At 47.6% G+C, this 21,830-nt stretch overlaps 5 protein-coding genes across 5 annotated transcripts; 2 read left to right on the top strand and 3 right to left on the bottom strand.

Moving 5' to 3' along the window:
* Positions 1–681: 681 nt before the first annotated feature.
* BKA55DRAFT_64700 (frequency clock protein) lies at positions 682–3,799 on the top strand. Its single transcript, XM_046197221.1, has 3 exons — positions 682–737; positions 920–1,246; positions 1,306–3,799. Exons 2-3 carry the CDS (start codon positions 1,081–1,083, stop codon positions 3,669–3,671), a joined length of 2,532 nt encoding a protein of 843 aa, XP_046047929.1. The 5' UTR covers positions 682–737; positions 920–1,080; the 3' UTR covers positions 3,672–3,799.
* Positions 3,800–9,702: 5,903 nt separating this feature from the next.
* Positions 9,703–11,010, bottom strand: BKA55DRAFT_571508 (phosphatidylserine decarboxylase-domain-containing protein; the record flags this gene model as incomplete). The annotated part of the gene is made up of 5 exons (XM_046193076.1): positions 10,915–11,010; positions 10,818–10,853; positions 10,630–10,765; positions 10,023–10,581; positions 9,703–9,967 (listed from the first exon to the last, which is right to left on the bottom strand). Exons 1-5 carry the CDS (start codon positions 10,975–10,977, stop codon positions 9,703–9,705), a joined length of 1,059 nt encoding a protein of 352 aa, XP_046047928.1. The 5' UTR covers positions 10,978–11,010.
* Positions 11,011–15,601: 4,591 nt separating this feature from the next.
* BKA55DRAFT_595037 (uncharacterized protein) lies at positions 15,602–16,337 on the bottom strand (the record flags this gene model as incomplete). The annotated part of the gene is made up of 2 exons (XM_046195743.1): positions 15,602–16,224; positions 16,286–16,337. The coding sequence occupies 2 exons, from the start codon at positions 16,335–16,337 to the stop codon at positions 15,602–15,604; spliced, it is 675 nt and encodes a 224-aa protein (XP_046047927.1).
* Positions 16,338–17,365: 1,028 nt separating this feature from the next.
* Positions 17,366–18,265, bottom strand: BKA55DRAFT_595036 (uncharacterized protein; the record flags this gene model as incomplete). Its single annotated transcript, XM_046195742.1, has 2 exons — positions 17,366–18,144; positions 18,226–18,265. The coding sequence occupies 2 exons, from the start codon at positions 18,263–18,265 to the stop codon at positions 17,366–17,368; spliced, it is 819 nt and encodes a 272-aa protein (XP_046047926.1).
* Positions 18,266–19,087: 822 nt separating this feature from the next.
* Positions 19,088–19,934, top strand: BKA55DRAFT_646103 (uncharacterized protein; the record flags this gene model as incomplete). Its single annotated transcript, XM_046197207.1, has 3 exons — positions 19,088–19,180; positions 19,221–19,331; positions 19,534–19,934. 3 exons carry the CDS (start codon positions 19,088–19,090, stop codon positions 19,636–19,638), a joined length of 309 nt encoding a protein of 102 aa, XP_046047925.1. The 3' UTR covers positions 19,639–19,934.
* Positions 19,935–21,830: the final 1,896 nt, after the last annotated feature.

Below are 21,830 nucleotides of genomic sequence, written 5' to 3'. Positions count from 1 at the left end.
ATGACGGAGTCGGGCTCCGGCGCACTTGATAGGTACAGAACGTATCTTCAACGCTACGATAGGTCCGCGGCATATCGGGGACCCGGGCTCTTGGGTCACCAGGGTCATCCACTTTTCCTCCACTAGTACGCCTATACGGACAAGTGACAAGTGACCTACCCCGTTAGCCCGTCTCTGCTGGCGACGTTCGGCCTGCTGTCCCCTCAATCTCACATCCTTTCCGTTCTCGTACGTTCCTCAGGGCACCCGTCACGATACACCGACTCATCGTCACGACCATTTTTATGATTATTTGCCGCCATACGTCTACCAGTATTCAACCCCAGGTATATCGACCTTTTTACTGTCTACCGCAGCAGCTTCAGCGACCTCTGGGTCAGACTATTGACTTGGCAAGTTGCAGGGAAGCATTCAGCACGACACTATTTTCCCATCTCTATTTGACTTCATCGGCTACAAAATAAGCCAAGTTCTTGAGAACGTATCGCAGCCAACACGTCTCTTGCTGGATCACCTCCCGGCGACTACACCAAAAGTGCCTCACTTTTCAGCATCCAAGCCTTCACGCAGAAGAGCAGATTCATCTTGCAATCTCCTGGCCGGATAGTTCCAGACATTTCGTCAGCCCAACGAACCGCACAAGACTCAACTATAACAACCCCTACATGAAGCCAATTTTTATAATCTGGAAATTGTCTGCAACTCGCTGTCGCCGGTTATAGCTTTGTTTCGTTTTGGTAAGCATATCAATGACTTTCGGGGCTTTCCCCCAAAGCTAGCATAGCACATTCGCCTCGCCACTGCATATCCCACGATCCTATTTGCGATGCTTTTGCGACAGCTCGATTCCTGTCCTCATCTGGTTTCATTTATAAGTGGTTTTTTTTCGATGTTGCTAACCCACCTTGTTGCTCTACAGGATACTCGACCGTTGCTAGACGTCTCCCGACCGTATTACACGGTCGTCGAATCGTGAAAGTCTTACTATCATGTAGCCTATACTCGCAATTCTTGTGATATCGACAATTAAGCAGTCCTATTAGGGTCTTGCTCCGCGTTTCATTGCTTACGGGGGCCAAGATGCCCTTAAATCAAAGCAATCCAGAGAAAACCCCGCCACCACCAACCGATTGTTTTCTCCATCTCGATTCCTTCAGCGGCAGTCGTGAGACGGTGCTAAGCGATCCACCAGAATGGCATAACGACTCAAGCCTCAACGCGACCGCCAACAACAATCCCGCAGATGGTATGCACTACCTATAGCGAACTTGTAGTAATTTAGAAGAGGCTAATGCAAACCTGTAGTTAATCTCTCCTCCCGGGAAGAATCTGATTTATTGGATACAGAGAAGCTACACTTGCACACTCGGCATCAGGTCGACCCTCCTGGACCTATCACAGCGCACAACAGTAGCTCTGATGACTACCGCAGTGTCATCGACGACCTAACGCTCGAGATTCAACAACTAAAGAAGGAGCTCAAGCGCTATAAGCAACCAGGTCCGGCCTTGCTCCATAAAGACAAGCTGTTTGAGATCAAGGTTTATGGGCTGCCCCAAAAGAAAAAGAGAGAGCTCGAAACCATACTGAGAGACCTTACCGCGGATCACGATGGGTCTCCAGAGGCGTCATCATCGCAAAAAAGGAAAAGGATATCCCCCCACAATCGCGATCACATATATTCCAAATCTGGAGTTCAGCGCAGCCATGCTCCTTCCTCTCCAGGTTCCAGCCTCCGGCCAGCTGACTCCGCCTACGCCTCCATGTCGGCCGGTGTCGAGTCTTCGAGAACGCCGATTTACCTCCCCATCTTGCCTTCAACCAAATCATCAAAGGGCAAGGTCGAGGACTATCTACGAGATGTTCCTGACGGGCTATACCCGCAGCATGTAATCATGACAGACAAGGAGCGGAAGAGTCTTGTTGTTCGTCGCCTTGAACAATTCTTCACAGGCAGAAGTAACAGTGCCGATGTCTCAAAAATGTCGCCTCTGCGCCCGGGTGGCAGCTTCATCATGGCGCGCGTTGTAGCGGATAAACAGGTGGCGGACTCATCATCCGCCTACCAACCACCCACTCATGAAACTGAGCCTATCCGGGAAGCCAGATTCCTCCCTCTCGAACAACAATCTCGCGCTTGGGAATATCAGTGCCATTTAAGTGCCCATGGGTCGGCCTCTGATCCCGAAAAGGACAACATGGAGACAGAAGGCAATGGTACAGGCTTGGTCTCGTCTACCAAGCCGTTTCCCCCACTCCCGCTTCTTCCAAAACAGCGACCAACGCGACCTTGTGATCTGGACCCTGATCGTGCTCAGATTCCGTCTGAGAATATGAACTATATCCGACATTTGGACCTACTGTCGCCCGACATATTGCCTGGACAGCAGAGTATCCAGGACATCCACCTAGACGCTGAAGGCTGGGTGTCTCTGAACCTGCTATACAATTTGGCCCAGCTCCACTTGATCAACGTAACTCCTGACTTCGTTCGCTCCGCCGTATTAGAAATCAGCACCAGGTTTCAGCTATCTACTGACGGGCATAAAATCCGATGGCGAGGCGGATCTAAAGATACCAAGTTCAGTAGCCACATCTCTATCTACGATTCGCAAGAAAGTCCTCCTGTCAATAATATCGATGGTTCGGAAAAGACACGTGAGCATCAGAAGACGAGCCCGTTCATTAGCAATGAATCCCAATCCGGAGGCTTAAATAAGAATGTGTCTGCATTTGATCCGCAGTTTTATGCTCGAGTTGAAAGTTTCCGTTACAAGCCACTGTTTGTTCGGGAGGGATCATCAGATGCGAACACTTCACAGGATGCGTCGGTTTGCTCGCCTATAGCCGTGGACGACGATAATCCTGGCGAGTCGGACTTAGGCTTGAATTATTCTGAAGGGTCGGCTGGCAAATTGCAACGCCGCGAAGGTGTTATCACATACTACAGCGACGTACCTTTCTGCACCGATTTATCGGGTGATCCAGTTGATGTATCACCAACCATTCGCACGCCCTTGAGTAGCCAAAACCGGAAGGATTCTCAGCAGTCATTAGACTTGGTTCATTCTCATCGACGAACAACATCTGGGTCCTCCATCAGCTATAGGCCATTGACAGATCGAGGCCAGGGTCTACGTCAGCTGACTTCTTCCACGCATGAGGGTGATCATAGAGACCCGGGTCTGATAAACAATGACTGTGAACAAGCCAGCGACATCGAGCTGGATTTGATTTGGAACGACGATCAGCAGCAGTACGTGTCGCAACAGCAGCCTTTAGAACCCTGCGGACTTGGCGGCGTTCTCCCCGATAATCACTTTATCGTAGTTGTCGATACAAAGCGGCCCAAACAAGATATCCTCCCACAGGCTTCCAAGCCTCAGACTAGGAGATCCAACGAAAGCATAGAAGGGACCATTGATCAAAGGGCGGCGACGTTAACCTCATGTCCTATCCCTGGCGGTTCAGAAATAAAAGTAACCGAGCAATCACCGTCTATCGAGATTGAGTATCTGTCGGGGCGTATCAAGAGATTAACGCCAGTCCCACTGCCAGCACCTGCTATGTTCTTTCCGCCGTTTAGCGTTGATAATTCCACGTCTGGCGAATATGACGAGCTGTCTATAGATGTAGATAACACCAGATCGTCAGAAGAGGATATGAGCTAACGATCTTAACTTATTCTAAGAGCTAAACCACGGTCTGTTAAATTGAGACTGTTAAATTTTACAATACAATACAATACAATTTATTACGCCCGGCGGCCTGTTCTGACCGAAAGGGCACTAGTCGCTAATGCTTACCATGCGATACCCCTCCACCGATAAGACCCCTCTACCGATAAGCGAAAAAAAAGTTTCCCCATACAAAATGCTCAATTTCACTTGTACGATGCTTGGCCAAAATTGAACTTATTTACATAAAACAAGCTGTGTCTGATTGAGAGTTTTATGCTGTTTCGCATTATGCTATTTCTTTTTATAGTATATAAGCGATTTGGTCGCATAGCACTAATATAAAATTTCTGTCAATGCCTCCTCCACGAACAATCCTCCCCAAAACTTATAGGATTTTTATCTACACCAGCCTTCCATAATCGCCTCGAAAATGCCTCGAGCGTCTTATACAGAGGATGGCATTATTAAAGAAATATTAGATATCGCGGATAACGGCCTCTCCCATAACCAAGCCGCCCAGAAGCATGACATCCCTCAGCCGACTCTTTCGGGCTGATTAAGAGGTATACCATCAAAGTCTGAGGTCACCCATCCTGCCCAACTATTATCCAAGTCCCAGGGATCCAGATTAGTTACCTGGATACTTCGGCAAGATGCCTTGAGCTATGCTCCTTCTCACAGCCAAGTTCGCGCCACCGTCGCTGCGCTCTTAAGACAGCGAGGCCCGGGGAAGGGCTATCAGTGCGCATTAGATAGCCAGGTTCATGAAACGTCATCCAGTTATCAACATGAAGATAGGGAAACGCCAGGAGTCGTCAAGTCTCAATTCTTTTACCCCAATGGCTATTAATTAGCACTTCGATTATCCAGGAGCGCGAGTATAGCTAGATCAAGCCTGAGAACACAGTTAATATTGACGAGGGTGGTACCATAGCGGGATTTGGTGGGTATTTAACGTCTTTATCATAAAATTCAATAATCCATTCCAGAATCTAGGCTTGGATTCCTTGGTTATCGGCAGTAGCGATCCGAAGAGGAAGGCCGTCCTCAAAGGCTCTCAGTCCCGCGTTTAGACTAACTTTATCGAAGCCGTGACTGCAGATAGCCGTCTTCTGAAACCCGGGATTATATTTTAAAGCAAAGGACATCAGCAACAAGAGTTTATCAATGGGTGCAAGAAGATAGCTGACTAGTATTCCATCACTTCTGACAACGGCTCGACGGACAACCATATCGCAGTCGAGTGGCTCAAAGAGGTCTATCTGCCTCAAATCCGGCCAGAAGATAAGTCTAATTCCAGGCTTATTATATTAGATGACCGTAGAAGCCATGTTTCTGTGAGCATCTGCCTGGTCTGAAACATAAATGTCGCTGACTCAAAATCCAGGATCAGTGGATCGATACCTGCTTTTTTAACAACATATATTATTGTTACCTAGCAGTTCATTACTATAATGTTCTCCAACCACTATAAAATAGAGCTTTCAATGCCTCCAAGTCAGCTTATTGCGGGGAGCTCTAAAGATAGCTTCGATAACTGCATGAATCGCCGGTATGGAGGAGGAAGTCGGCCGGTTGAGTAGAGGCAAGAAGAGAAAGGCCATACCTAATCCTAACGAGAAGTTCATGACATTAGCCGATGCTCTAGTCGCTGGTGAAACTATTTCTTAGCCAAATCAAGCAATTCCAGAGGCAGGGGCTGTTGAGAATGTGATTGAGGTGGAAGGGATGGAAGAGGAAGAAAGCTCAAACTCGGAGGTAAAAGAGTTACTCGCTGTACGCACTCATACAGGCCGTGAGGCTAAAAGGCCAAAAAAAATATTAAAATATATTGAATTCTAATCTGAATACTGAAAACAAGTTTATTTTTGCTAATTTTGTTAAGTTTTTCTCATGAGGTTGAAAAAATGCATTTTGTATGGGGAAACTTTTTTTTTGCTTATTGGTAGAGGGGTCTTATCGGTGGAGGGGTATCGCATGGTATTGTATGTGCTTAGACCACGGTTGTGCGCATCGAAAAACCTCAGGGAATCTCTCATCGTCAGTAAATTTGGTATAATTGAAGGGGCGAAGGTGACGATTAAGGAGTTGAAACCGTTCATATGTCATGAACTTGATGATAGATTGTTCAGGACGTTGCTCCCCCGGCTTAGGAGTCTTCCAATGGTCTTCAATCGTAATTTCCTTATAGATTCCTATATAAATTAGGACCCTAAGCCAGATAAATACTTCTGCGGCGCATGTAGACTTCCGGCTTTGCAACCGTGACCGGTCTTTCAATTCATGGTTCCGGCTGCTGTTATCCTCCCTGATGAAGCGTTGGTCGTCATATGCATTGAGGGATACTCTTCTGCGGAGGCCTTAATACCTTCCTGATAGGTCCTTGCATTATGCCCGGTGTTGCCGCATATACCACAGCGCCGAACACCCAGTCGCGCCGACCTTCCTTGACCACCATTTTTCGACCATTCGGCCACTACCTGCATATCTATATCCATCTGATCAATTAGATCCCTTCCTTCCTGTATAGGTATCATTACTCTATTCTGTAGGCGGGTCCTTTTTGCTCTGTGCCGCCGGCTAAGTATCTCATTCGCCTCTCGAAGGTCTTACATCTCAGCCCTTAATAAGGTAACCTCATGCAGAGTTGCCTTTAGTGCTTTAGTATTAGACTTTACAGCTCCTATAATTGACTCTGGTGAGCAATCTTTATGTCTTCTGATTCGCTTTTTAGGATATTCAGAATAAGACTGGCTTAAGGATAGTCTTTGGTGTCTTTGAGGTCCATGGTTTAGCCTGGCTAGCCCCCTCCTCGGCAGGCATTAGAGTCCATAGCTGCATATCAAGCTACAAATAAGATCGCACTTTCCGCGTAAAAAGCAATAAGCCTAGCTCTTTTAAAAACCCTTTTAATATTCTTCTCGGTTATAGTGGCTTGAAAAGCGGCGTAAAAGGCCGAGAAGAACTCGGTCTTTGAAACATGGTTTATAGGCCTTCTAATCAGATGCTCTATTTCTCGATCATAAGGCTTCTTTAGCCGCCTAAAGCACCCGATATTAAGAGGCTGAAGCAGGTGGGGAAAATGCGGCGGCATACAGAGTGTGATGATATTGTTCTCCTCGCAATATATCTCAAAGTTGGCCGGGTGGTGGCTTTCGTGGCCATCAAGGATCATTAGACGATAAGGACCAGTTGATGAGTTAGTTGTGCATTGATCAAAGTGCTTTAGCTACTCGAGGCCCGTCCCATTATGTGTCCAGCCATTTTGGGTCGTAATACGTAGTATAGTCAAAGGGGTGAAGGTGCCGATGAAGGAGCTGGAATCGCTTATAGGTCATAAACTTGATAATTGAGTGTTCAGGGCGCTTATCCTCTAGCTCAGGGGTTTTCTAATGGTCTTCAATCGCGATTTCTTTGTGGATTCCTATATAAATTAGGATCCCAAGCCAAACATATAATTCTGCTAAAGAGGTCGGCTTCCACTCCTATAGTCTTGACCCCTCTCTTAATTCGTGGTTCTCGCTATCAATAATTATGATCCCCCTTTCTTGCAAGCTGTTGACTCAGCTATTGGTATACTCAGTCCAGCTGCTAACTAGGAAAGTGGCACAAAGTGTTGGAAGAGGTATAGGGGCTCTTAAGGCAGTTGGTTGACCTTAAGACCGCGCCTTTCCACCTTGAAAGGTTGAAAATTGAAGCCTCGGTCTGTGGCGGGAGGAAAATCGGGCTGCCGCGTGCTATCCCCTTCTTGCTCGCGGCGGCTGATATCTTCTCTGAGGAAGCTGCTATCATCATATGCATTAAAGGCCTCGCCCGATATTGATCGAGAATTCATAGATGACTTTGAAATGATTTGTATGACGATTTTGGCGAGAATGGTTAATGATGCATCTTTGGATTCCCCTCATATACCTGTCATGCGACAGGGGTCATGTGGGGCAAGGTACTTTCGAGAGCCTTTCGATAATTGAGGGGATACTGCCAATTACCAGGGCTTATCTGTGTTGCTGCAAAGGCGTCTCCAATCACCGAAAATGCTACAACCGCATGGGTGAACCGCAACGAGCCTATGGCGAATTCTATCAAGGACCTGTGCGCTGGCGACCATAGCAGAGTTCATGGGGGAAACTTACAAAGAGTCGAACCGCAATCTGTGCGTTGTCGACATACTACTGAATGATCCCCACGACGGCATCGAGCCATAGGATACCATCATCGAGTGTAATAACCGAGCCAAAACACCCGTGGTGGTGTAGAGAAGTAACCGTCATTGATCTGTTTGGGAAGCTAGCTGAGGTGACGAATGGGCCCATTCGTGATATCCGGGAAGACGAAACCATATGGATCCATTTCAAACGGATTCAGCATCTGTGAAGGACCCATTATGGGGGATTGCCACATGGTCTTCGTCCCAGCCAGCGCGGGTTCGTTCAAACCATCCAATACAACATCGCTTATCCCGCTATGGCTTATTGTGCTGATGGCGGACGGACTAGATATGTCCATCACATTTTCGTTCGTGTAAAAGGACATCTGATACTCGAATCCAATCAACCATTGATAACTATCGTCATCGGTTTGGTCCAGGGTCATCTCATTCCAGGACGGCTGGTTTGGAGGAAGAGGAATTGGACATGTCGAAAAGCGGGAGACCCTGACTCCAGAGTCGTTCAATCACTGGCTGGAATTCGCTCGGGAGGCAGGAGGGTCGGAGGCGGCGAATGAGCGACATCAAGCGAGGATGATGTGGAAAAGAACTGATTTATATCTCTATGGGCGTAAGGATAGCGTGAGTAGGCTAGCAACAAACAGCACGAGCCAAAACGTATTTTTTGAATGCGGTGCGACATCGTTGTGTCTTTGCAGTTTTATGGATTGGTAGAGGAACCGTCAGAATGCGACATCCCAGAGACTCACGGCGGCGATAGCACTGGCTATGTATGACATTTCCAGCAGCACCGTCATAGAGCGGATGTCATTCTGATGATGAAATTCGCCAGCAGTGACGACATTGTCGGGTAGGGGAAGAGGACAACCGCTCTCCTCATCATTCTGTATCATATGCATATGAGTCTGCGGGATCTGGGAGATTTGCATCTCTCGCTTGACGTGAGTACAAAAAGGAAGCTGGAAAACGATTATGTGGAGCCTTAGCTGCTTGTGCCGTCGTTGAGCGATTAGTTGGGTTTGGCGAGGTGGCTGGGTCAAAGAGTGTCTAAGGTCTTTCGGGAAAATACGCCGCAACCAGCGTCGTTACTGATGCCGAAGCATCGCCTTCTGCTATCGAAGGCGTCCTGGTTTTGAGTTATCGTCATTAGATCCCACAAGAGCTTAACAGCGCAGCAAATCACAATCACGTTATCCTGGCAACAGCAGTAAGGATATACATTACATACGCCAACACATTCTCGCATCCTTCAGCTTGTGTCTGTTCCAGCGCCTGGAGGGTAGCTCACCATTCGATTCCCACCAGAAGGTCATTGGGGCCGTGCCACTTAGACATGTCTCGGTCAAAGTCTGGCATACCTTGAATCTGATTTTCTTCTGCCGTCTTGCTATATATATCTGGTGATGGAAGGCTTTGATGGATCCTAGCAGTCGCGCTTGGTATACTTCCAAGATCGACTTTAGGGAGCTTGCAAGGCATTTGCTTGCGTGACGATAGGGGGCTGGATCGATGTCTTCGAGTGGTATTGGCATTGAAGTTGAGCAACCGAGGGAGTGTACCTGTCAGACATTACGTGTATTCGGTCCATTGATCCAGATTGGTATATTCATGTTGTATTCTGTTGAATTCTGCCCCTTTGAGGTTTTACCATTTCGGTTGTAATCTTAAAGTATCCCTTCTTGCACGTGAGACCCCAGCACCTGTTCAACAGTACCCTGAATGATTTTTTTTTCCTCCTTAATAGTTATATCAAGAGTGAAGATACCTTATGATACTATTTGTTCGCTCCAGTTCTAGCCTCCATTTATACATACAAATTATGCCATTTAATGAATATCCTAAAGGTAAGCCAACTTAAGCATTTGGATCTGCAACTTCGGCATACGTAGGTTCGGGAGACCTCTCGCCTCGCCGGGTTGAACGGGTTGCACGGCCCAAGCTCATACCAACCTCGACCGAGACTTGAATACGCTGCTTGCTTAACTGTAACAGATCGTTGTCAAATTTAATCCTCTCCACTTGGAATGCGACAATAATGGAAGAGCCGCCAAACTGAAAATGTCCCAGCTCATCACCCTTATTGACCTGTACGCCACTTTTCTGAAATTGCTCGTGTATGCTGCATATGGTCAGAACGCGAACTATGCATGCCTCCGGAGCATAATTGCACTTACACGACTGATCCCACATTCGTTGCTCCGATGGCGACAAACAAGACATCGCCAAATTCAGCCGTCTCGATGATGACATACGCCCTTCTATTTCTCGTTAAGATATCTACTTGACTCTGTAAAGCAACAGGATCGACTTGATAATAGTCGCCGGGAATACTCCGAAATAATTTGATTTTGCCGGTCACAGGTGAGTGGTATCGATGATAGTCTTGTGGTGATAGGCGAAAGCTGGCAACGGCTGCGTTTTCGTACTTTGAACCGAGTTGTGTGTCCATGACGAGATTGGTAATGCTAAAATCATGGCCTTTAATCCAAATCTTCTTTGTTTCTGCAACTGATTCGTACGTGACAACTCTTGAATCGGCCACAACGACCGCGGTTAATGCATCATCAGGCCGGTGGATCGGCCTTGAGCCGGCTTTATGCGCTCGGGCGAAGAAGTCTTCGAATGTGTTATACTCATTAATATCCGAAGGGTCAAAGTCATCCATGTTGATACCATAATAATCAACGAATTTGCTAATTTGCTCCTTGGATGCTGGAGATGCCTCTTTCTTACCTATTCGCGTTAATAACTTCCACGTGCAGCCCTGACCCCAAGACATACCATTTTCTAGGGACTTATTGTGCACATAAAGTCGCATGGCGTGTGTCGTATCGATCCATTCAGTGATATGGTTGAACAGGAAGAGGAGCTTGAGCTTCTTGCCGAGCGGGATTATCTCCCGCTCGAGTTTCCCAGTCTGCGACAGTATGTAAGAAAGTGTGCAAGATAGGAGATCACGGACAGCTCACTTTGCGATTGCAAGACAACCATCCCCAGTGGGCGTTCTATTACGGGATTAGCACGCTAACTATAGTGCTCTTATTCTATTCAATGAGATTATCATACTGGATGTACCCATGAAAGTAAATAGTTGAGGACGTTGTGGAAGAAAGCCGAAACACTCAACATTGTAGCAGAATTATCTAAATTTGTCAAGAAAGTGATTAAGATGCATGGGCCTGGTAATAACAGGGCGTCATGCCGCATTTATAAGTAAATCTTGAGATTTCTCATGGCGCACTAGTGACGTCTGACGTCATAAATGTATACTAGTAAGTTAACCGTTGTGTTTATCAAAACTATGAATAATTAATACGTATGTGAAGCTCTAGTTTGACGTCATTAACGAAACCTTTTTAGTGGATAATAATTTAATTTAGTTGAGTTAAGGAAATGTATGACGTAGCATCGCCGTGCTATGTCCTGTTAATGGTATTATCATATCACATGCAAGAAGGTAATAGAAACCCACGTCATTAGTTGCAGCAGGTAAAAAAGAAAGAAAAACAAAAAAGGTGTCTTGGAGAATGCTATCAGCATACGGTTATTCGCCTAGTAAGCTAGTCTCGCTACTTTGAAGTAGAAGAGCAACGCCAGTTGAGGGGGGCCATCTCTCCTCCTGTTTCAAATTGTAGACTGCCACCGTTTACTGCCTGAGGACCCCGTCACAGCGCATTATAAACTGCAAGTATGTTCTCATCCAGGAGTCCATCATCAATTAGGTGAATAAATCTGTGCATGGACTGCTTGCTTGTTCTCCAGCCTACCCACGACAGTTCGCCGAGGGTGGATTATGGGGCCTTAAGTGTTACCAGCACCGCCGATTGGTTGATTATGCAACGTCTGAAAGCGGACAGCCTTCCACAGTTAGGGATGAACCCTTTCGGTAAGGATCTAAGGTGTCGGAGATTAGCGAAGACATGTTTAATGGATTTAGGACCATGTCAAACGGCCGCCATGCCGTCTGATTCAATGGCTAATATTTCCCCTTATTAGACGTGGGTCGAGGCTAACTAGCAAGATGTCACCTCGAGAGCTTTAAGGGGATGGGATTGCTCGGGACCCATTGTGGGAAGTGGGATGGTAGTGGTTGTTACTAGCATTAAATATCAGAAAGAAGGAACATGCTATCATTGTTGTCTCAGAATCCCCAATTCATCCGGTTATACAAGTTTCTGAACGGACCAAGGAGCAGCATAGGCTCTCTTCCAGTATGCCACGCTCCCCTTACTAGCAGCTGCCTTGTTCTTCCGTACATTCTCATTCATCAGGTTTACATATTCGCTGGATGGAGTCGAGGGATGAGGGAGCAAATTGTTCATAGGCATCCCAGCACCTGCGGTCTAATGCCATATTCAGGGTTAGCGTGGGAGCGACACAATTGTGCCTAGGAAGACTACACCAGACAGAAATCGCACCGGGCACCAAATATCAAGACACTATTGTGGCACTTGGCAGAGCCCTGTTCGTGGTCAATACTCAAGATTTTAAGCCAGGAATGGAAGCTTACATAGTAATTCGCACAGGGGCTGGTCATCTTAGGGAAAATACTATTGATCAAAGATAGATTAATTGTATGTTGATTCTCCAACGCAATGAAGAGGAAAGGTGTAAAAAGGATCAGAAAGAATGAGATCAAAATCCGCAGGGCCAGGGTATGAAATCTTCCTAGTACAGCCTTCAACGCAGCACAGCCGGAAGGGGTCAAATACTACCTATAAATTAATCAATGACCCAACAGTTGGAGCAGATGTCATTCTGATAGCAAAATCCGCCAGCTCGTACTGTTGTGGGTGCGATTGGTTTGGCTGTATTGATTAGGCAATTCTTACGTTCAATTGGCGGGTGGTCATTGCCATTTACGCTAAACGTGGATGCTAGTTCAAGAACTGCCAAATGATTTTGCCTTATGGAGCCGGCTGCGGTGTAATGTTGTGTCTGCACGGTGGTAGGAAGCTTGTTCTGACCAACCAAGCCAAGATGCTGAACCAATCTCAAACGTCCAGCTATTTGCTATGACGGGCGCTGGTTTCAGAAAGTTTGCCATTGCCATGTCATGTTGTTGCAAAGCCGTATGCGTGACACCTTGCTGACCAAATCATGCATGTGGAAAGCTCCCTGCATCCTGGCTCACGTTTGGTTAGCAACAGGTAGGAGGCTTGAGAGGGTCACATGTTAAATCCATGCAAACTGCACAGCCGACGCTGTTTAACGCCTATTATGCAAGCCCCAGTACCATCATCTAGGTCTATAACGTGTCGATTTGGTTGCTCCCAGGTTGATGGAGGCATATCTATAACTCTTAGTGGAATAGTCTGAGCGTCTGGACTTTGCTGTACTGTGTTTGTGTTTGTTCACGCTGAAATAACCATGGTGCGCGCATATAAAATGAGGCACGGACCGTGACGGTCTTGCCGGAAAATAACCTTCCCGCAGGTGAATTAACCTTTATCGGTAGAAAAGCCCCAAAAGCCATTAGGGATGCGGCTAAGGGGCCACGGAGTCACATTTTTAAGAGTCCGAGTTAGTTGCAAACGGCACGCCCACGACATCGCACAGCTCTTTCTGGACTCTGATAAAGCCATCATGGAAGTTCTCAAAATAAAGGCGCTTTGTGGGCAGGAACTGTCAGGACTATAGATCGTTATAAGTGATGTGTAATTTGATATATGAGTAGCTCAAGGATAATCCCAACTTCGTCTCTAGATAGTACGCTATTTTATATCGTAAGCTGGTATATAATAGCTGTTCGTAATAATGTAGCAGTATGATGCACGCTCACTGATGTCAGAAAACAGATATAGTTAGCACTAACGATTACGCCACGTTTCAAGATATCATTGAGGCGCTCGCTCTTCTTTAACGCTTACATTAATGGCTTACTGTGACCAGTCGACGCGCAAACTATGCGGTGGTGCTCAAAAATACAATCCAATCCAACAAATTATCATGAAAATCAAAACAAATGTACGAATGACTCGTTGCGTATCGAGAATTTCAAATGCTGTAAATTATTTGAAATTTAATTTGATATATTTGTGATGAAGCAATATTGTGAGTGTTGAAGGTATCACTAAAAGGTTTAATTAACAACTCCTTACATAGGATCCACATCCTAGCCACCGGCAGATCGAACCATCTTAGTCATACGGTCTCAACAATTTAACACGCACCATAGGTGAGCGGCTCTCGGGGAGAGGTGGCCGTGCCTACCCGGAATCTGTCGTGGTTTTCACGAGGCTGATTAGGTTGTTACAACCTCCACTTATAATCTCATTTTCTTGGTATGCAGGTTTTGAGAAAGTAGCCTTATTGACAGCCTATTCTTTAACAAGTGCGCAACAAACGTCCCAACTTGCCCGAAAGCGGCAGCGATGGCATCCTCTACGACAAATCCGCCCACTGCTTAGGACCCGGACGGATGGCTCAAACGCCGTCATTGTCACTCAACGCCACCAACACTGCCGCAGCTACGGAAGCAGTCCACCCTGCGTGCCCCTTATCCCCTCAAGGATAGTAACCAGGTTCTATTGTCGAGTCAGCCAATAGGCTCGCACGCGAACGCGTGGAGGAGTATAATGCTAAGTTGATATTATTCCAGGCCTCCTGAGTCAAGCTCGAAGAAACTGCTAGAGAATTTATTACTGGACTGGAACGACAGTTCATCCAATAGTTTTCCAATAACTTCCTAGACTTCTGGAACCGCGAGCTCTCCAGTGCCAGATCTGCCTCCAAACCTACCCACAGCAGCGTCGCTGCCTCGCCTCCTGCTGCTTATGACCACTTAAGCCATCAGCGTCAACCACAACGACGATGACGACAACAAAATATCGACCCCCCTCATCTCCAGGGGCAACCGGTTACTACCGCCCCCACTCCGTAAGGACCTTCGTGACTTCATCCTCCTGGAAGCCAGAGCTCCGGCCAGAACCTAATAACTACGCAATCCGGACCCTCATCTGTGGAAGCTCAGCGCCGTTTGGGACTGGATTCGGTAGGTACTTCAACTCAACTCTGAATGGCTATCCAGGCCACCGACCCTGAGATCCGTGACTTCCTCGTAGAGAAGCAGGCGGAGTGGGCAGCAGACTCTAGGACCACCACGGTGGAGACCAACAAGAAGTGGTTTACCTATGCGGTCGCAGACTTTCCCCGTGGACAAACCGACTTCCATGGCAATAAGTTGGACAGCGGAAGTGTTGTGAACGATGAAATAGAAATCCAGACGGGGCTCAAGCCTGTTGACGTGCGCCCTTTGTAGCATACCTCGGATAACCCCTTGATAAGACCCTGCTTGTCTCTTTCCTGAAGCCGACTAAGAAATACTGGTCCCTATTTGGCAGCCGCACGGCTACCCTTGTTGACAAAAGCCGATTGTCATAGCAGTGTAAAACACACTGGGACTATCCCTCCTTCCGCGCCTTCCACAAGAGGCCTCCCTGCCGACGTTGCGGCAAGACTGGCTACGCTCCAGATGATTGTATTGTCCCAGAACAATGTGTCAACTGCATCGGTCCTCACCGCACCAACTTTCACAAGTGCCCAGCTCGCCCAAGGAAAGTCCACGGCGTCTTTCGCCGACTGACCAAGGAACTAAGAGAGCATGCCCGAACAGTAGGCGTTGAAACATGCTGTCAGCGTAATCTAGAAACGCAACCAGAACTGCAACCACGCGCAGCTGAACTGCAGAGACACAACACTGCGAACGGAACCGAGCATCGATTTGTATGGACGATGGTAGTTAAATCGCCTGTTAATAATACCGAGATAGATTCGAATGGGTCGATCCTTGAAGGTCGCAAGGGAAGAAAAAGTGTTGGTCATTGTTCTCATGGCCTCGGTTGCCCTCCGTGTGACGCATGGGGGTCAGCGGGACGGAAGAAACAACAAGGTTTGATGACGTCGGAGCCGCTCGGTTGGTAACGCCGGGGATGTAGGCGATCTGGATAATGTTGGAGGCTCGAGTAAGGATGGTGGGAGCCATAGAGTGAATGGTATGTGTCGATAAGAGAGAAATTCTCCTCGAAGCGGCATCCTTTTCGGAACCTTGCATAGGGTCCATGTCTTCGACAGGGATAGATGTGGGACTCTGTGACCTCTTAGGCTTGATATAGAACCTCCAAACTAAACATGTAGCGGCGAAAATTATTACAATGCTAGCGATGATACCGCCAATGATGCCGCCAATGGTTAGGCCGCAGCCGCCTTTCTTTGATTCGGCCTCTGCATTCCTCCTGGAGGCAGATGTAGCATATTGGGCACAGTAGAGGGGAACGGTATATCGGCAGCTCTCGCTGTCTGAGCAATCGGGACATTGAAGCTCAGTGCTATTGTCACAACTGATCGCGTCGTTACCTTGAGGGACTAACTCAAGTACTGTGGACAGTTGTCAGCGGCAGTCGATAGGCATGAGTACAAGGGGCTAATAGTCACTTACCACGACTTAACTCATCCCAGACTCTAGCACTGATACATCGAGACACACCCATGTTGATGTCCCAACTGTGAGAGGTCGGCAAGAAATTGAGAGAATATCGGCGCTTGAAATTAGGCAAGTATCGATTATTTGGGCTGATAATTCAAGCTTAAGTTGGGTAGGTTATCAGCACTGGCTTCGCAATGGCTAGATTTCGATATCGAATTGTCATAGAATCTGACACTGGAGAAAGAAAAATGAAAGATCGAATGGCTCATTGGAGAAATCTAGGGTGAGGAACATCTATGGATAGAGCTGACTTGGGCTAGATTTTAGGCAGATTCTAAATGTACCTGCCTCACTGGAAAATTAATTGGTCCTGGGTTCGGGAGGAGTTAATAACCTTTCTCTACAAACGAGCTGTAAGTGGCCTTTCGCAAGTTCCTAAGCAACTCCCCCAGATTAAACATTTCAATTTACCTACTGGGCTGAGCACAGACCGTATGATGACAAAGTTATATGCCAACGTATCCGTGCACAGGTCCGTGTCCCAACCCCCCAGCCGCATTGCCCAAGAGCCACAATTTTGTTGGCAGCAATCGCTGCCACCAATGTCGTCTATGCATGCTCTTGAGTGTTGCCGACTGCAAGCCTCGTAACCAAGCGCTGCAGTGCCCTGTCTGCAAGTCCCGCACCCAGCTCGAGGGACCACGTTCTGGCCCTTACCAACGTCATCCCTACAAGCTCACCCGTGTGGGCCCTTGCATAACGCTCACTTCCTTCACTAAGACCATGCAATTCAGCCTGTAAATGACCACGCCATTGCCATGTGGGCCTTGCGGGCCGGGAGTCGCGTGCGCGCATAGTCTGAGCGCCCCCGTGTTTTGAGGTCGACCGACCGGAAATGGTACATCAACTGAGTGCTGAGATGACAACCCTCCACTAATTGGAGATCAAACAACTTGTTTATTGGACACACTGGTTGAAATTGAATGGCGTTTCTGGGTCAGACGAGGATACCGTGCCATCGGAGGCAGGTCCTTTGAGTTGTCGAAGGCTGCCTCGAAGTTCGAGGTTCTCGCGCTGGAGCTCATTGCTCTCTCATTCCAGCGCTTGTATACGCTTGCAAGCCATTTCAAGAACCTCGCCCTTGCTCACTCGGTGGTCCGGATCGTTTATGCCATCCCATTCATTATCGTCTCCATTGCTGTTGTCACCTTGCTGGACTTTCGTCGGCAAAGCATTAAGAAGGGATTCGAATTGAGCATTGAGGCGGTTGCGGTACTGCTTTTCAACGCGGTTATGGGATACTCGAGCCCTGCGCTCTTCTGAAGCGTCATTGAGTTTATTACGGTTGCTTTTGGATATTCGAGAGGTAATGCGAAGCTTTGTCCGACGATTCGATGTTGTCGAAGCCGTGGGTGCCATGGAAGTAGACTTTGAACTGATACCCGTGCGGCTGTTCTGTGAAGCAGAGCTGGGGCTAGCTACGTCAGATAGCGAAGGAGCACCGGCACCAGCACTACTACTGCCACCTTGAGAAGCCTCAGATGTATTGTGGGCCTCTTTCTTTTTTCTTCGCGTTCTTTCTGGTTGTGAAGCGGGTGTTGAGTTGTTATCCTCGGGCGCCTCGTCTAGCTCAGCCCTAGGATTATTCGTGACCTGCTCAGTGGGTCTCGATACCTTCGGAGTGCTAGTTCCATGGTTCAAAGTGTCATCCCAGTGGCCCTCCCGGCCACTATCATGGTAGCCAGAAGATTTTATGCTGGACGGTGTGACGAGCTTGCTGCCGTACGCGAGATCGGAGTCTATCGGTGCGTGCGGTAGATGGCTGTGATGTCCGCTTGTGCCGTCAGGAGCAGGGATTATAGTCCCTGAAACTATAAAATTGAAAAGCGTGGGATTTAGCTGGGGATTTTGATGACCAACGCCGGATAAACCCCAAGCCATCGACATCGGACCTGCATGGGCAGTGTAATGCGCCTGGTGGTGAGTCTCCATCTCGGTCGGGTCTGGCGGCGGCGACGAAATGGGCTGCTGATGTTGAGAATGACCGAGTGGCGACGGCACTATCGTCTATTCTAATGGAAGACGACAAACGTTAGGCTGTTTATTTATTTATTTTTTATTCTTTTTTTTATTTTTCATTCTCTGGTCTCGAACTCCAGTGTCTTCCCTCTTGCCTTCCATTCTTTCACTGTCTGGCTTGTCGTCTCGTGACTGTCCTTGTTGCAAGTTCTATGAAGGAATTTCTGCAAACTGGAGAACGAGTAGATATCATGGGAAGACATGACAGGCACAGACTCCTGGTCTGGCCACTGGCGTAATGTCCGGTGTCGCCATGTCTTAGTTGCTAGTCAAGGAAACCCGAAGCATTGGCAGAAATATCTTGGACGTTCTAGCGCCCGCTTTATCAAACACAACCTCCTATTTGAAACCACTTCGCACAAAGAGAGAAGAAGACAGCTTCACGGCCAGCTTACGTACCTCTGGATCTTCCATGAGTAAGTCATAGAATGACTGGTCCTTACTCTGTACCCCCGCCATGGTAGGGTCGGGGAATGGGAGAATGCAACGTCCTGGATCTTGAGAGTCGTTTAGGTGTTCGTCCCACCGCCGCACTGTCTTGTGTGCCATCTGCAACGGCGGCTTTTTATCTCTAGTGAGGGAGAAGCGTCATTGTGGAATGCCCATGGAACGGGTAGATTGGTTGATTGATTTGATTGATTCTATCCTACACAGTTGTAAGTGTCTAAACGACGATGTCCGGATAGCGGAGTCCGGCGAACAGCCGAAGCCCTCCCGGATCAGTATTGACCCGCGATGCCCCACTCCGCCAAGGCCTACCAGCTGTCTCCGTTGGATTCCCCCGCTTTTCTGTTCTTGCCTTCTCTCTACATTAGCCTAGCCATTCTTGTAAGACAACGGTTCACTACTAACGTACACAAAGTTCTAGGCTCTCTGTAGTCATTCGACCCTCTACTTCGCGGCTGTGTACAGTCTCCCTTCAGTGCTGGCAGCACAAGATGATATGCGCTACCGTTTGCCGGCTTGCCCAGTGGAACAGGTAGCTAGGCCGTGAACCCGATATATGACGTCATTTATCACATGCTTCCAACCACTATCCTGCTGCCGTTGAACATTGGCATCAGTCAGAGAGCGCAGGTTCTTTACCTTTTGTAACCTTTTCAGTTAGCAGCCTCGATCAACTTTTGAAGGCTTCATAATCAATATTTCGGCCAATTTAGCTAATAATTGATAGCATGTAGTGCAGAAATGTCTCTGACCGCATTGCAATTACGCGTCACGGCGTTGGTGCGCAAAACGATATGTCAGTACCAACGTTAATCCGAGAGCATATTTTACCCCAATAGAAAATTTGGCTTCGTAAGGCCGACCAGACGAATAAAAGAGCTAAAAAGAAATAAAACTACCCGGCATTTCCCAGCCAGGATGGCTTGCACTTAGACTTCTTCCACGTATCAAATCATCCGCAAGGAAACGTACAATATGTTTCATCTAAAAGCCACAAAAAAGGCTACCATTAAGTTTCCAGCTAAATATGAGCTATTACTGGTATGATGGCTGCGATCTTAAGATACCTATTCCGCTATGAGCGTGCCCTAGGGGCCTAACTGCACTTCCTATCACAAAAATGAAAAGGTGCGAGTGGCTAAATGCATCAATAAAACCGCGCTATGAATGATCTTCAATACGTTTGGGCGAGTCGCAGGGCTTATGTGGCTCGTTCTAACCCGGATCGATCGAAAATCGGTCGATCCCTGAGGGTTGTTCGATTCGTATCGATCGAGTGGATCAGGAGTAAGACTGCTATCAAACCGAACATCAGGACAGCCGATTCGATATTTGTAGACTTGCCACAATTAGAGTTGGGGAGATATGGAAGCTTCATGGTGCCATCTAATTATCTGTGGGAATGTGAATATCGCAGTTGTACACTTTGGGGGGAAATTGTGTTGGAAAATTTGTCGTCTCCTGAAACCCTTTTGCGGCAGACGTCATCACCGCTTGGCATAGAGCATCTCCGAGTGCTGCTCTTTTAGTCCTCCTATTGACATCCTTCGAGAATCGAGAATGCACCCTAGAACCCGCAGAAACGGCGATATGCCTGCCAAATCTAATCTGGCCAACGTCTCCTCCAGCAAGCCGCCATAGCTGTGTAAAAAAATGAGACAGATGAAAGTCAGCTCATGCGATCATGCCGGCCTGATTCAGCGATCGTTCTTGGCGGCCCGACTAGGCCCATGCCCTCTGCACACGAAGAAAAAACGTCCTGATACGTAATTTAATTTTTAATTATTTTCCCTTTAGAGACGTTTGCTGCTGCTCAATAGGCATGCATTCATCCCCAGGCTGAAACCTAAGCCTTGGCTGACTGGCATTATGGAAGGGCTTAAACAGGTTATCAATGACACGCTGCCGCCCCTTAGCTTAGCTTTTATATCACATCCACTTGACTGCCCTCGAAGCGGCAAAAAACAGCTGTTGATAGTGCTGTTTCAAGCCGAAGGTCCATATTTTTAGACCAGGTTGGCGTTACCCTACCGGGTAAGTCGCCTGGTAAGATTCCAAGGGAAGTAAACCCCGTCCATGTGTATGCAGAGCGAGTCTTTGTCCGTGCTCGTAAAAGTGCATATTAAGGCGGTGGAACTAATAATTACGGCAAAATGTGAGCAACTCAGCGAAAGGCTGAAATAACCCTTAGTACAGTAGTCTATCCCAGAACAACGTCGAATACGATTCTTCGCTTTGACCATCGCCATGGTTTACTTTTGTCCTGTCTCGCCGTCTTATCTTAGGGGTGTTTGCATGTTTGAGCCCTATGGCTTATGCCAAGCAGCTAACTTAAATAACCCTCCATTAAGGACAGTACACCCTTTCAACTCCAGGGGTGGAGGTCATAGACATGCTTCAACCTTCGCTATCCGATGGGCGGGGGTTCCCAAAACTCTCGCACGGTCCCCAACACTACAGGGTTAGGCCCAGACTAGCCCACTAATTGTATTGATCTCATTTAACTATCCCCTTTGTGAGCTGTTGTGGATGGAATGCAGAGCATTTCAGCCCGTCAGAGCGAGCGCACAAATAGTCTGATCAGGTTCTTGCATGTTTCGGTGATCCAGATACCTTGCTAGCGCCCCTCATCCCTCTCGCGCCGTCCTTCCTGGTAAATGACGAGTCGGGTTATGTGGCCTCTAAACCAGATGCCAGATCGAGGATCTTAGCTATGAAGGTCAGGCACTTTTCCAGAGGAATTTCCTCCCTACCTATCCGTTCAAATAGTGTGGATGGAGTACTGAGATATGAGTTATTATCTATGCGGTTTCACAAGCTCAGACTCGACCTGTCGCTTCCCGCCACTCGTCGAGACCTGATCGGGCCAGGCCAATTGAACGAGCTTCACTGTCGGTCACTCCGCGTCCTGCATTCGATTTCCATTAATATATTGCATGGCCGCTTCGTTCGAACCGACCTGTATGAGCATCAGCTCAGTAGCTCTTTACCCCTTGTCATCCCGAGTTTCCAGTGTACGGTTCTCCAGCTA

Source organism: Fusarium redolens (assembly GCF_020744475.1).
Source record: "Fusarium redolens strain MPI-CAGE-AT-0023 chromosome Unknown BKA55scaffold_10, whole genome shotgun sequence".
Lineage (NCBI taxonomy): Eukaryota > Fungi > Ascomycota > Sordariomycetes > Hypocreales > Nectriaceae > Fusarium > Fusarium redolens.
Note: the sequence above shows the minus strand (reverse complement) of the source record. Positions and strands in the feature narration are given on the sequence as shown.